Source organism: Ambystoma mexicanum, chromosome 1q, assembly GCF_040938575.1.
Source record: "Ambystoma mexicanum isolate Mex_15411 chromosome 1q, UKY_AmexF1_1, whole genome shotgun sequence".
Lineage (NCBI taxonomy): Eukaryota > Metazoa > Chordata > Amphibia > Caudata > Ambystomatidae > Ambystoma > Ambystoma mexicanum.
The window spans coordinates 129,631,415-129,646,851 of NC_090922.1; the positions used below are offsets into that span (position 1 = coordinate 129,631,415).

General features: G+C 51.0%; 1 protein-coding gene across 1 annotated transcript in view; it reads left to right on the top strand.

Moving 5' to 3' along the window:
* Positions 1-13,799: 13,799 nt before the first annotated feature.
* Positions 13,800-15,437, top strand: part of ZCCHC14 (zinc finger CCHC-type containing 14) — a 1,189,754-nt gene continuing 1,188,116 nt past the window's right edge. The window contains exon 1 of the mRNA XM_069636185.1: positions 13,800-14,897. Coding sequence (XP_069492286.1) covers positions 14,340-14,897 — 558 coding nt within the window. The 5' untranslated portion in view covers positions 13,800-14,339. The remainder of the gene's footprint in view (positions 14,898-15,437) is intronic.

Consider the following 15,437-nt stretch of genomic DNA (forward strand, 5'->3'; position numbering starts at 1 on the left):
GATGGGGAGGCCCAAGTAGCTGCCCTAGCGATGGACTCCCAGGGGACATATTTCTGAAAAGCAACCGCAGCTGCCTTGCTCCGCACCAGGTGTGCATGAATACCCTTAGGAGGTTTCAGCCCTTGGACGGTGAAAGACTGCGTAATGCAGGATGTGATCCACCGAGAAATAGTCGCCCTAGAGGCCTGCTTACCCTGAGAGTTACCAAAGGTCACAAATAGTTGAGAAGAACTCCTAAGCTCGGAGGTTCTGTCCAGATAGAACTTAAGAGCCCTTCTGACATCGAGACAATGCAGAACCCTTTCTGCCTCTGAGGTAGGGTTCAGAAAAAAGACCGGCAGGGAAATCGACTGATTCAGATGGAATTCAGTTACCACCTTCGGCAGGAAAGCAGGATTCGTCCATAGGACTACCTTATCCTTGTGAAAGACCAAAAAGGGAGGCTCAACCGACAAAGCCTGGAGCTCACTCACCCGCCTTGCTGACATAACAGCGACCAAAAAGGACACTTTCCAGGATAGGTACTTGAGGTCCACCGTGGCCACTGGTTCAAAAGGCTTATGGCACAACGCCATCAGGACTACATTTAGATCCCACGGTGGGTGCGGACTACGAACTGGAGGGTAGAGGCGTGTGAAGCCTACAAAATGCCTCTTAACCACTGGATTACACAGAGAGTAAGAACATTGGTCCGTAGAAAGATAAGCGGGGACCGCTGAAAGGTAAGTTCTGCATGACAGAACGTGAACACCCGAATCTGCTAGGAAGGATATGAAAGACAGCACTGTGTCAATCGTAGCCCCCCTTGGATCCAACTGTTTTTTCGAAGCACCAATGACAGAACCTGAGCCATTTACTTCTGTATTGGGATCTAGTCGAGGATTTCCTGGCTGCCTGGATAATACACATGTTATCTGCAGACAAGTTAAGATGTTCTAAAGACTTGAACTCAGGCACCATGCCGCCAAGCTGAGCGATTGTGAAGAGGGGTGCCACATCTTCTGTTTCCCCTGATGAAGAACATCGGGGGTCACTGGCAACCTGATCGGCGGATACACCGACAGGTGTTGAAGTTCTGAGAACCAAACCCTGGCCGACCACCACGGGGCTATGAGTAGAAGGGAACAGTTCACAGAGTTCTTCAACTTCCAGATTGCTCGATGGACTAGAGGCAGAGGCGGGAAGGCGTAAGCTCTCATGTTGTGCCATGGAATCTCGAGGGCATCCCCCAGAGAGGAGGCTCCCAGCCCCCCTCTGGAGGCATACTGAGGAAGCTTCTTGTTTACCGCAGTAGTGAAGAGGTCCACCTCCAGTGTGCCCCAATGCAAGAAAATCCATGAGAGGACCTCTGCCTTCAACTCCCACTCGTAGCTGACCACTGTCCGCTGGCTGAGGGTATCCGCTGTGACATTCAGCTGGCCCAGGATGTGCACTGCAAGTAGCCAAACGCCATGCAGCATGGCCCACTCCCAAATCTGGATGGACAGGTCCACGAGAGGGGAAGACCTGGTTCCCCCTTGCTTGTTGATGTAATACATCAACACTGCATTGTCTGTACGTATGCGGACCACCTTGTTGGCTATGATCGGACTGAACGCCCTGAGCGCTAGGAAGATCGCCAGAAGCGCCAGATGATTTATGTGGAGGAGCTTGTCCTGAGGCGACCAGAAATCCAAGACCTGAAGAAGATCTAACGTCGCACCCCACCCCAAGAGGGAGGAGTCCGTTGTGATCGTCACCGTAGGGGCTGGGTCCTGAAACCCTGCATCCACCGACAGGTTGCTGAGAGATGACCACCATTCCAGGTCCACTATCATGGAAGCCGGAATCAATATCAGTTTGGAATCCGGGTCCACAGCCTGACGCCAAGAGCTCCGAAGAGCCATTTGGGTCTGTCTCATCTTGAGACGAGCAAGAGGAGGAGCCAACACGCACAAGGCCATGAGGCCCAGAAGCCTCTGGAACCACCAGGCCGACATGCTCTCTGACTGCGCAAACAACTGACACGTGGCTAACAGATCCGCCATCCTGTCCCCGGTCAGGTACACTCTGCAGTCGATCTTGTTCCAGTGAAAACCCAGGAAAATCAAGTCCTGCAAGACCGTCATGGAAGTTTTTCGCCAGTTCACCGACAGCCCAAGATGGAACAGGAGCTGAAGGAGAGACTGAAGATTACCCGCAGCTTCCAACAGACAAGGGCTGCGTAAGAGCCAGTCGTCCAAATACGGATATACATGGATACCCTGCAGGCGAAGATAGGCCGCAATCACCAACATCATCTTCGTGGAGATATGCGGCGCCGAGCTAAGGCCAAAAGGAAGCACTCAAAACTGGAAGTGCTCCTCTCCCAAAGAGAAACGGGGATACCTCCTGTGTGGATGCCAAATCAGAATATGCATGTACGCATCCTGAAGATCCACCATGCTGAGCCAATCGCCCATCTGCAAGGAGGACCGTATCTGGCTGGCGTGATCCTCTTGAATTTCTCTTGGGGTAGGAAAAGATTGAACTGGGAAAGGTCTAGAATGGTGCGCAGGCCAGCCTGGTTGGGTTTGGGCACCGTAAGCAGCTGGGAATAGAAGCCCTCCCCTTGTTCCCCAAGGGGAACGGGTTTCACAGCTCTGAGGTCCAGAAGCTTCTGAACCTCGGCTTTGAGGGAGGGTGAGCCCGACAGCTGAAAAGGAGAGTTGAATGGTGGGGTAGGGGGAGGCGGAAGCCCGCCCGAGCGACTGACAAGACCCATCTGTCTCCGGTGATGGTCTGCCACGCCTCCCAATGAGACGCAAGCGAGCGTGGAGAACCCTCATTTAGCAGGTTTTTCAGTGGTGTTGCCACGTGAACCTGAGGGGGAGGCTGAGGAGCGGGAGAAAAACCGAGTCCATTGTTGCCTACGGCAGTTATTCCCCGAAGGGGTATCCACCCTGCAAGATTTCCAGTCGAGGAAGCCCCTAAAACCAGAGGAGGGTCGGCTTTGTGTGTCTGTGTTTCGAAAGGGGTCTTAACAAGGACCGACAAGGATTTAGCTGTCTGAGTGCTATTCTTCGTCTTGATGAGCTCTACATCTGTTGTAGAATGAAAGAGCTCCTTACCATCGAACGGAAGGTCCAACACCTTGTCCTGCACTTCTTTTGAGAATTTAGTGGCATGCAGCCACGCCTCCCGTGAGGTATCAACCCCCAGCATAAGGCCCCAAGCCGAGGTGTCTACGCGATGAGCCGCAGCCTCCAGGAGATCCTGGGCCAGATAAACGCCCCTTAAAGTCCTCCAACTTCTCGACCGGGATGAACTCCTCAAACTCCGACAGACCTTTCCACATCTGCATATCAGCCCCCGCTAACACCAGTTCGGCATTGGCCTGCCTGAGCTGCAAGGCGAAGATTTTCCTCCCGAGGGAGTCGAGGAGCTTGTCCTCCTTTCCCAGAACCTGAGTAGCCGTCGTGGAAGAGGATGCTGCAGGCCTGGACTGCAAAGTGGCCGCAGCCACCACTGTGGAGGGGGGGCGGACAAGACGACAGGGCCACCTCTTTCGAAGAATGCAGCCTGTATCTCGCGTCAATTTTCTTATTGACGAAAAGTCCAGAGTGTGGCTTTTCCCAGACCCTGCGGACCTCAGCCAGAATGTCCTTCTGCAAGAACAGGCCGGTACGCTCCAAGGGAGACAGGGTGTACGCCCCAGAAAGCATGCCCTCCTGTGGAGCGGGTGCCTCGGGCACTGGAACATCTAAGAAGCTCATGTCCAGTACCCGGTGATGAAAAGCTCTAATAGAGCAGGGCAAGTCCTTGTTGTCCTTATCGCCTTGCGCATCATCCGACAGGTCAGGATCCTGCTGAGCCGTGTCAGGCGCTGCCTTGTCCACAGGGGACAATGGAGGCAAAAGTGGACAAGTCGGGGAAGGCACCGTAGGCAAGAGAGGCGCCGGCGGAACCGGAGGCCCGCGTGGACATATCTCCCTAAAAAGCCCTTTGAAATACTCCCTCACGGGGTCGGTACGCATGAGCGTTTGAAATTTACCGAAAAAGGCATCCTCCGGGGACTGTTTCAGAACCTGATGAGGCCTCTCATGAGGTGGACAAATCAGGGACGTAACGCGGAAGGGCGCCAAACTGGCCCCTCCACTGACGTGTCCACATAAATCAAAGGTGCCGACCCCACAGGCAACAAAACATTGTGCGGAAGAGGCATCCGGGCGTTCCAAACGTAAACTGGCCGATAAGGATGCGCACAAGGGACTCTATGTTCACCCAAGGAACCAAGCCCTACACCTGACGCCGATGGCGTAGTTGTAGGGATAGCACCCAAAATGGCTGCCGCGGTCGTGGCGGGAATGGGCGCCATTTTGTCATCGTCTGAGGGGAACTACGGCACTTGAGGAAGTGAGGCAGGGGTCCCCGTCGATGGATCAGGGGTCTTAACTTAACATAAGGAACTTCGGCAGAGCCGGTATTATGAGTCTGGAATGTTTCTGCAACATACCAACCGCCAGATTAGCCTTCCCAGGAAGGACCTCGGCACTACCGGTAAAAGAAGAACTTTTTGTCACGACCCTCGCCCAAAACCCCCTCTGGCAAACCCATTGGCCAGGTGGAGTCAGGACTCGGGCCTCTAGAGCCTGGCATCCTCTTCAAAAGCCCTCATGGGGTCAGTCCTGGCGCCTATGGCGCCAGGCTCTTACACCATGAACAACAATGTGCTTGGGAACTACTTTATTGTATTGTCAGCCAACATGGAGGCATCCACATAGCTTGGTTCCCAAGATCCAAGCTATGCGGTCTAGTGTTTTGGGTGTGGCAGGCCTGGAACTATTTTTCCTGGTACTACTTTCCCTGGGCTATATTAACCACACCCTGACTGCAGAACATGCTTCGTGTTACTATGCAGCTCTCAACGTGACGCTCACCATGTCCAGCTATTCCCTCGAACCTCGGAGAAGCAGAACCTGCAAGGAGACAAAAGGAACATCATTAGCAGCAGCATCTTACCTGCAGTCTTCATCTTTAAACACTCGCAGCTACTGAGAACAGCTTCCTCGAATCTGCACGCCTCCGGGACAGAACTACCTGAAAGAGGAAGATAGAGGTAACATTAAAGAAAGCTGTAGAGACATTTACAAATTATGAACTGCTCAAAAGGCTTACCTGGCTGGTCGCCTCTTGGCTGGCACCACTCCAGACATTCCACTCGCGCTGAAGAACACCACGACCTACAAGGAAGGAAATCACAGGTTAGCAAAGGCAAGACTTTGCAGCGCTGTGCATAGCGCTTACTTACCGCATCATAGCGCTCTTAATGCGCCATAATTTCCCAGCGGAGCTCAACCAAGCCAGTTCGCCGTGCTGAAGCTCTGCATACATAAGGGAGAAAAAAGAGACATTTTAAACAAAGAAAGGCATGCAGGATAGCAACAAAACTGAAGAAAACTGGACCGCACTCGCCCATGAAAGACAACGCGCCCCTGCAAAGAAGGCAGGACGGAGAGCATGCCTAATTCTACCACAAGGTGAGGAGAGGGCGCCAGAGGGACTGAAAGCATATGGGGGTGGAGGGAGGATACTTACCCCAGTCGGTCAGTCTTGAATACAGTCCTCCTGTATTTTCAGGCAGAACCTTCCCCGCAGACCACATCAGGGCAAAGCTGAGAGGCATACCAGCGAGTAACCCAGCTGGGTGGCGTCCCTGTGGATACCAGGTGAGCGTAACAGAACACGAAGCCTACCATAACAAATCCACCTGGGCGCCATGGAGACATCAGAAATGGACCAATTGGCCCAATTACTAGGAGAGCTTCGTGCTGAGGTTCATTCTGCCCCACAAGAGACTAATGCCCTCCGGAGAGACCTAATAGTGACCAAAGAACGCACTGAAGAGATTAGCAGGCAATACTTGCAATCACAGGCAGGACAGACGTCTCCTGGAAGCAATCCAACGATGCAAAACCCTGCCATACCACCCACTCCGGTACAGATCACGTTACCTGGAACAGTGCCCCTGGCACGAACAGAAAGGTTCTCAGGCGACCCACGGAAGTATGCGGCATTCATCAATCAGTGCCGCCTTCATTTTCTTTGTAGGCCTGGAGCATTTCCAAACGACCAAGCTCGGGTAGCTTTTGTCTTATCATACCTGAGTGGTAGTGCAGGAGATTGGTCAGTGCCATTGGTAACCCATGACGATCCTATATTACATGACTTTGGGGGGTTCCAGAGAGAAATGGAAAAACTGTTTGCTCGACATACCCAGGAACAAGCAGTAGACAATGAACTCGTGTCCCTCCGATAGGGGAATCAGGACTTGTTAACATACATTGCTACCTTCAACAGACTGGTTGCCGAAGCTAGGTGGCCAGAAAACAAAAGAACCACGTTATTCCATTGAGGCTTACGAGGCGAATTAAAGGACGTCTTTGCCCATGTGGTTGATCCACCCAGAGACTGTGCAGAATTCATAAATCTGGTTGTGCAGCTAGACCACCGGTTGCAGGACCGAAAGGCAGACCGGTCTAAGACGGACCCTCGGACCATGTATGTTCGCCAAGGGAAAACACACCTGTGTACCTGAAAATGCTGTAGAACCCATGCAGATTGGAGGGATACAGCCTCCATTAACAAAACAAGAGCGGGACAAAAGAAGACAACAACAGCTTTGTTTGTATTGTGGGAAACCAGGACATTTCCTGAAGGACTGTCTAGTAAAACCCCCAAGAAGAACAGTCTGTGCCACAGAGAAGGATGAAGCTAAGGAATCGGGAAACTACCAAGCTCACAAACATAGAGGTCAGTTTGTCGAGTGAGAAGAAAGAGTTGCTGACCTCGCACTTTGCAATACCAGTGACCTTAATTAACCACCAACAGTCGTCAAGAATGTATGCCGTTGAAGCATACATCGATAGCGGAGCAGTTGGAAATTATATTGATCAAGAACTGGCAGCAGAGATGGGGCTTCCTTTGTGTTCTAAGCCAACTATGGACAAGGTAACCACCGTGGATGGGACAGAAATCGCTTCCGGACCAGTAACCCAGTGCACAGCCAGGGTAACCTTGCTGTGTCAGGACGGACATCAGGAGTCTATTTCATTCGATCTCATCAAGGCACCTCAATTCAGCCTAATACTAAGGATGCCATGGTTGGTTGCTCACAACCCTTTGATAGATTGGCGGGCACGAAAATTAACCTTCCCCAGTGACTGCTCCTATGCCTGCTATTACCAAGAGGAAAAACCTGACGTCTGTATCTCCATGACTCCCGGAGCGACAGTATCAACCCTGGGAGCAACTAATACCTTGCCAAGTGAATACCATGATTTCCAGGATGTTTTCCGAAAGGACCAAGCCAATACATTGCCGCCGCACAGGCCCTATGACTATCAGATCGACCTTGTTCCTGGTGCACAAATCCCTTGTGGCAGGATCTACGCTCTCACAGAACCAGAAAACCTTCATTTGAAATCCTATTTAGACCAGTACCTTGTAAACTGATTTATCCGTCCTTCGAAGTCCCCCGCAGCCAGTCCTTTGTTCTTCGTACCAAAAAAGGAAGGATGCTTGAGAATCTGTATTGACTACCGCACATTGAACCAGATCACCGTGAAGAACCTCTACCCCTTGCCACTTATCCCTGAGATCCTAGACCAAGTTAAAGATGCCCAGATTTATACCAAATTGGACCTTCGAGGAGCGTACCACCTGGTCGAGTCAGAAAAGGAGATAAATGGAAAACTGCCTTCCGTACTAAGTATGGCTTGTTTGAATATCAAGTCATGCCCTTCGCTCCTGCGGCATTCCAATATTTCATGAATGACATCTTAAGGGATTTAATTGATGTGTGCGCCTTAGTGTACATAGACGACATCTTAGTATACTCAGCTTCGGAAAAAGATCATGTCAGGCACGTTCATTCAGTCCTCACCAAGCTCCGTCAACATCGCTTGTTTGCAAAGCTTGAAAAATGCTTTTTTCACGTCACCGAAGTAGAATTTCTTGGTTTTATCCTTACTCCAGGAGGCATCAGAATGGACGTGCACAAGGTAGATGCCATTCTGAAAGGGCCTTCACCGACGTCTCTGAAAGGGGTACAAAGCATGCTCTACCGCTGGTTCATCCCAGACTTCTCTCCGGTTGTGCACCCAATCACAGTACTATTACGAAAAAACAATAAAAAGTTTGCTTGGACCGAAGAAGCAGAAGAAGCCTTTCAGGAACTTAAACAAAAATGTTTACCTCCGCTCCAATCCTGCGACATCCTCGTCCAGACCTCCCTTATGTCGTTGAAACTGATGCGTCCAGTCTCGCAATGGGGGCTGTCCTTTCACAGAGAGACCCGGAAACCGGCCAGCGACATCCTGTGGCCTTCTGGTCGAAAAAGTTCTCATCTCCAGAGATGAATTATGCCATCACGGACAAGGAACTCCTGGCTATCAAATCCGCCTTTAAAGCCTGGAGGCACTACCTTCTGGGGGCCAGACACACCATTACAGTCATCACAGACCCCCGAAACCTGCAATATCTCAAAACAGCCAAGGCCCAGTCCTCACGCCAATTACGGTGGGCCCTTTTCTTCGCCGAATATGATTAGGTAATCACATTTCGACCAGGAGTCAGAAACAGAAAGACGGATGCCTTATCTCGCATGGGCATAGATGAAATAGTATATACAACTCCAGACCCAGTACCTATTATACCTGAAGACAAACTCTTGGGTATCACGACAGCCTTAACACAAGCAGAACTACGAAAAGAAATCCAACGGACAATGAATCCTGATGCCTACCTCGCATGGCAAACTCAAGGAGAACAATATACCATCAAGGACCACCTACCCTTTTTTAGGGATCGCCTATATGTACCCAAAAAGGAATTACAACAGCATATTATTTCAAACTATCATGATTCACTCATCGAAGGGCATCCTGGGATCGCCAAAACCCTAGCTAAGGTGAAAGAGAACTTTTGGTGGCCTACCTGGCGTAAGGACATCATTCAGTATATTCAGTCCTGCGGTGTCTGCGCACAAAATAAATCACAGAAACAAAAACCATCTGGCCTCCTACAACCATTGGACATTCCTCCAGTTCCATGGCACACTCTTTCCCTTGACTTCATCACTGATCTACCTCCAAGCCAAGGGTTCAACACCATCCTTGTAGTTGTGGACTTATTCTCGAAGATGGCCCATTTTATTCCTCTCAAAGGCCTCCCAGAAGCAGCCACTTTAGCAAAAGTGTTCCTGGAGGGCGTGGTTAAGCTACATGGCTTCCCTTCGGTTCTGGTCTCTGATCGAGGCAGCCAGTTTGTTTCAAACTTCTGGAAAAAATGCTGTGCAATGGTGCAGATCGACGTTCGGCTATCTACCAGTCACCATCCCCAAACGGACGGCCAAACCGAGAGAACCAATCAGACACTAGAGCAATATTCACGGTGCATGCTGCACCACCACCAAAGGAATTGGAAAGACCTACTATGGATAGCCGAATATGCATATAACAATTCTTTGCATTCAAGCACGGGACAAACGCCCTTCTATACCCTTCATGGCAGACATCCACATACCTCTGAACTAGACCTTCCAGCCAGCTTGGAAATGCCAGCGGTAAAGACTCTACACACAACCATTACTCAGGCTTTCAAAAGGGCAAAGGAACACCTTATTCATGCCAAAGAAAAACAAAAGAGATTCGCCGACCAACACCGGAAAAAGGCCCCTGATTATCAAGTAGGACACAAAGTTTGATTAGCCGCTAAATTCGTACCCATCCAGGGAACCCGGACCTTTCATCCCAGATTCTTAGGACCCTATACCATTAAGGCAATTATCAACCCAGCAGCCGTGAAACTGGATTTACAAACTTGATTTACCACCTAATCTACACATCCATCCGGTATTCCATGTGTCCCTCCTGAAACCAATGCAACCCGGCACACGGATTGGGACACCACCTAAGCCCATACTTGTTGACGGAGAACCAGAATTCGAAGTGAAAGATATCTTGGACTCTAAATACTCTAGGACCAAGCTATATTATCTCGTCGATTGGAAAGGATTTGGACCACAAGATAGATCCTGGGAGCCCAGTGAGAATATCCACGCACCACGTCTAATCAGGAAATTCCATCGGAACTTCCCAACCAAACCTGGGCCAGACAGAAGGAACACCATGGGAGGGGCCTTAGGGGGGAGTGCTGTCATGACCCTCGCCCAAAACCCCCTCTGGCAAACCCATTGGCCAGGTGGAGTCAGGACTTGGGCCTCTAGAGCCTAGCATCCTCTTCAAAAGCCTTCATGGGGCCAGTCCTGGCGCCTATGGTGCCAGGCTCATACACCATGAACAACAATGTGCCTGGGAACTACTTGACTGTATTGTCAGCCAACATGGAGGCATCCACATAGCTTGGTTCCTAAGAACCAAGCTATGTGGTCTAGTGTTTTGGGTGTGGCAGGCCTGGTACTACTTTCCCTGGGCTATATAAACCACACCCTGACTGCAGAACATGCTTCGTGTTACTATGCAGCTTGTAACGTGATGCTCACCGTGTCCAGCTATTCCCTCGAACCTCAGAGAAGCAGAACCTGCAAGGAGACAAAAGGAACATCATTAGCAGGAGCATCTTACCTGCAGTCTTCATCTTTAAACACTTGCAGCTACTGAGAACAGCTTCCTCGAATCTGCACGCCTCCGGGACAGAACTACCTGAAAGAGGAAGATAGAGGTAACATTAAAGAAAGCTGTAGAGACATTTACAAATTATGAACTGCTCAAAAGGCTTACCTGGCTGGTCGCCTCTCGGCTGGCACAACTCCAGAAATTCCACTCGCACTGAAGAACACCACGACCTACAAGGAAGGAAAACACAGGTTAGCAAAGGCAAGACTTTGCAGCGCTGCCCATAGCGCTTACTTACCGCATCATAGCGCTCTTAATGCGCCATCATTTCCCAGCGGAGCTCAATCAAGCCAGTTTGCCGCGCTGAAGCTCTGCATACCTAAGGGAGAAAAAAGAGACATTTTAAACAAAGAAAGGCATGCAGGATAGCAACAAAACTGAAGAACAGCAATAAGACTTACCTGAACAATATCAAACGGGCCGGCGTCAGTGAAGTAACTGGACCGCACTCGCCCATGAAAGACAACGTGCCCCTGCAAAGAAGGCAGGATGGAGCGCACGCCTAATTCTACCACAAGGTGAGGAGAGGGCGCCAGAAGGACTGAAAGCATACGGGGGCGGGGGGAGGATACTTACCCCAGTCAGTCAGTCTTGAACACAGTCCTCCTGTATTTTCAGGCAGAACCTTCCCCGCAGACCACATCAGGGCAAAGCTGAGAAGCATACCAGCGAGTAACCCAGCTGGGTGGCGTCCCTGTGGATACCAGGTGAGCGTAACACTTTTCTTCTTTGCCCCCTCAACAGATCTGGTGTCGCCGCAAGAACGGGAACAGTGAGAAACAGCCTTCACCGGCAAGGCCTTGTCAGACCTCTCAGAAATGTTGGTAGCTTTAGCCTCTGAAAGAGGGATCTCGGACCCACGTCCAGTGACAGCCTTATCTGCGCGGGCCTCTAACATCCGTTCGGTGACAGCAAGCCCCACCAAGGCTCCGGTATCCAGAGTGAGCTCCGGTATCCCACGATTCAGTAAAACTGGGTATACAAACAGACCCCAGAGGAGGGGCCTCGAAGCGTGCGCCGGTATCCATAGGCCCCTTACGGAGACCCTTGGAGAAAACTCTGATACAATTATTAGGCCCAACGGGAACCTCAGGGCGAACCCCGGTGACAGAGTGATCAACGCTCCTCCCGGCCCGAGAGGAACCTGACCGGGGTGCTCTGAAAAGTAAAGAACTTACCAAGCGTTGTTTCTTCTCGTCGATGAACGCCTGAAAATGTGAAGGAGGAGTTCGTCGGAACACCTCCTCCCACCGATCCAACTGACGTTGAAGTGCCCGGACCGAGAGGGAGTAGCAGTAAAAACAGGAGTCCCAACGGTGATCCGGACTCAAACACTCTAAACAAAGAGGATGGGGATCCGCCCTCGCGAAACGACGGTGGCACGATGAACAATCTGGAAAGTCTAGTTTGAACGACATAGACAGACCAGTACACAATTGCTAGCGAGAGCCAGAGAGGAAAAAAGGGAAGAAAATCCTCCGAGGATGCAAGTGCGTCCAGTCCCGAACGAGCAGAGAAAAGGACTGATGGGTGATGCGTGGGGCGGAGCCAAGGTGGGCGGGGTTACAGCCGCGTTCCGGGCCCCGCGCAAGAAAGAGAGGAAGGACACATTTTTGAAAAAAAATGTTGGATGCTTTTTACAAAGTGCTCCGGTCCCGTCCCACAGGACAGAGATGTGTCCCATAAGTATGGAGGAAAGGGGACGGGACGAAGGAGCATCTCTAGAATCCCCAGCACTCATCATTCTATATTCCCTCTGGCATTCCTATGATAACTGACCCACACAGACAGCAAGGAAAGCATTCACTCAGCATACAAATATGCTAAATAAACATGCCAGGCACCACACACATGTATGTGCGTTGTTTTTTATTATGAACAAAATGGCAATATCAAAAGATAAATATGCTAATAGTAAGCTGAACTCACTCGCAAATTTCGTTTTGAGAGTATATTATATACACACGCAAAAACTTATACAATATAACCCTTTTATGCTCTGGGCTGGGGCAATGGCAGTTTGAAATACTTAAGGGCATTGTTAGGAAGTGCGCTGCGGATGGCAAAAAATCTCAGGGTTTTTTATTTTGCAATGTAAGCAGGTATGGTGGTGCCCTGCAGAAGCCTCTCTTGTAATGTGGGTGCAGCCAACCAGTTAATCAACATCAGCAGGAGCATGTGTTCCATTGGACCTCAGAGGACTACGGAGAGTTTTATAGTGATGAACAACATCCTACCAGCCAAGTTTCCAAGTTCCATGCATGACACCTGCAGCCAGTCCTGCTTTTTGCTTCCAATTGCATGCTGGAACGTGTAGTTTTATTTTTCCGATTGCAAGGGTGGGCCTATAAATCCTAACACAGAGTGCAAAGGGAGGGGGCCCGGGGACTGGCACAAAGATTCTGCATGGAACTGGGAAACTTGCCAGCTGTAGGTTTTGGGCCTGATGGTCCAATATTATCACTATTGCTAGCTAATGCTGGTGAGGCAGCCTTGCCGTTTCCAGCCAGTCAACCGATAAAAACACAATTCCAACAGTAAAAAAGCAACTTAAAAACATAAATCGGTTGTCCCTAAAGTTCCTCATTATTAAGACATGATCAATCGTATCACACGTGCGGCATTGCCGCATGGACCCTTTGCTTCCACTTAGCTCCACCTTAACGACCCGTCGGCTGATAGAACCTGAACCCTACATCTGTTATCCCTTTGGGGAAAGCCTAAACAGTTCCAAAACCAATCCAACAATTGATATAAATGTACTCGGTTGTTTCAGTTAAACGTTCTTACACTGTGATGACATTGTGGCAGTGCCACTATTTCGAGATGGCTGCCTTGGTTGTTACCGTGCAGGTCAGCTGATGATATAGCCCTTCCCTATGGTCTCACAACAATACTGGTATGGGGACAACTCAGAGTTAACGCCAAAACAATCTTATTTCAAGACAATCTAGCATTAAACTGTGACTTCGGACCCAACCACCAATTGGGACATTAGATGTCACCCCGCCTCCGGCACGAGTCCTTGGCATACTCGCCTGTCAACCTTCGCGGAAGGAAGCGAAATAGCCAATCAGCAATGGCGTTAAGACGTCCCTGATTGGGCGGGGCTAAGGATGAGGGAGAAGGGGCGGGGCCCGGTGTCAGTTGGACTTGGTACTGCACGAGCCTGCTTTTTGCCTCATCTCCGGTGTGAGCGCGTCACCGTGGGGAAGGTAAACATAGCGGGATCGGTCGGCCGCAACCAGGCCCCGGGATCCCGTGAGAGAAAGCGAGGCACGGCCAGTGGTCTACAAATGACTCCTGAAGCGGAGGCGGCGACCTGTCAGTAACACCGGCTCGGGATGGGAGCACCCTGTCATGTGAAGCTATTCTGGCACTGAGGTTGTATCCCCGATACCCTCGCCACCCTAGGATGGGCACAGAACTTGCGCAGCTCCGAAGGGGCAGCGCCGAACCGTGGACACTGAGGGGAGGATGAAGCAAATCGGCCACCAAGACTAGGAGCGTGAGAGCAGCCACAGGGCACCCGCAGCTCGTTTTGCCAGTCGCGGCCCCCTAGCCAACTTTCTCGTGCTCCTCGCCCACCCCCGCACAGGTCAATTTACCCACTGCCACCGGGTAGCACCGTTACCCCTTTGCACCCGCTTCTCTTTGCATCGGCTCTGCTTTCCGGGACTCGCCATGGTGGAGAAGCAGCGTTGCCCGGTGCAGCGCGCCGCCGTCTACCGCTGGTTCCTGGAGCTGAGCCCGGCGCAGCGTGTGGAGTTTCTCTGCGGCCTGCTGGACATGTGTCTGCCGCTCGAGCTGCGCTTCCTGGGCAGCTGCTTGGAGGACCTGGCCCGCAAGGACTACCACTCGCTGCGCGATTCGGAGATCCGTGCCAACAACGCGGCCGACCTGGCGCGGCTCACCAACCTGACCGACGAGCTGGTTCGCAGCCGCCTGCTGGTGTCCGTGGCGCTGCTGGGCTCCGAGAGCCGGGAGGCGGCCGCCGTGCTCTGTCGCACCCTCACCCACATGGATTCAATCCTCAACAACTACGGCCTGCAGCTCAACGAGGCGCGCACGGCCGACGAACTGCTACTGCTCTTCACCATGGCGAGTAACCACCCTGCATTCACCTTCCACCAGCGCCAGCTGCTGCGCCAAGAGCTGGATCAGCTGCAAGCCGTCGTGGAAACCAGTGGGCCCCCCGGCGCGGCCAACCCCGTAGGGCAAGGCAGCTCGAGCTGCCGGAAGGTGAGTGAGTGGGATGCTTGTGCAAATTGGATCGTGCACGGACCTGAGATGGGAGCTGTGATGATCGTTCCCACTATGCTGCTGGCTGGGCTGCAGAACAGTGCATGCACTGTACCTGGCTATTCTGTAGGAGTTTGTAATATTGTATCATTTATTTATTAATTACATTGATTATACGCCCAGATCCTGAGGTATCACTGCGTAGTTCCAGACAAAATAAAATACAATAAAGGTGTTGATCACTGCAATAGGACAATACAGATTTGGTTACATTTCTACATTATATACACTTGTGTACATTTATATACAGTGAGGATGCAGAGTTGGTCTGGGATACAAGTATCTGGGATCAACTTAGAACTGGTTGAATATGTGTTATGTTGTCCACCAGGTTGACAGTTTGTGTTCATAATCGTGTGCTCCTGGAGATATGTTTATCCTTTGCCTTTTCAATTAATTTCCACGACTCCCTTAAACATTTTGCATACCACCTAATATTAATTTGGCCTGGGCACTCCTCCCATATGTTCCTTGTCAAGC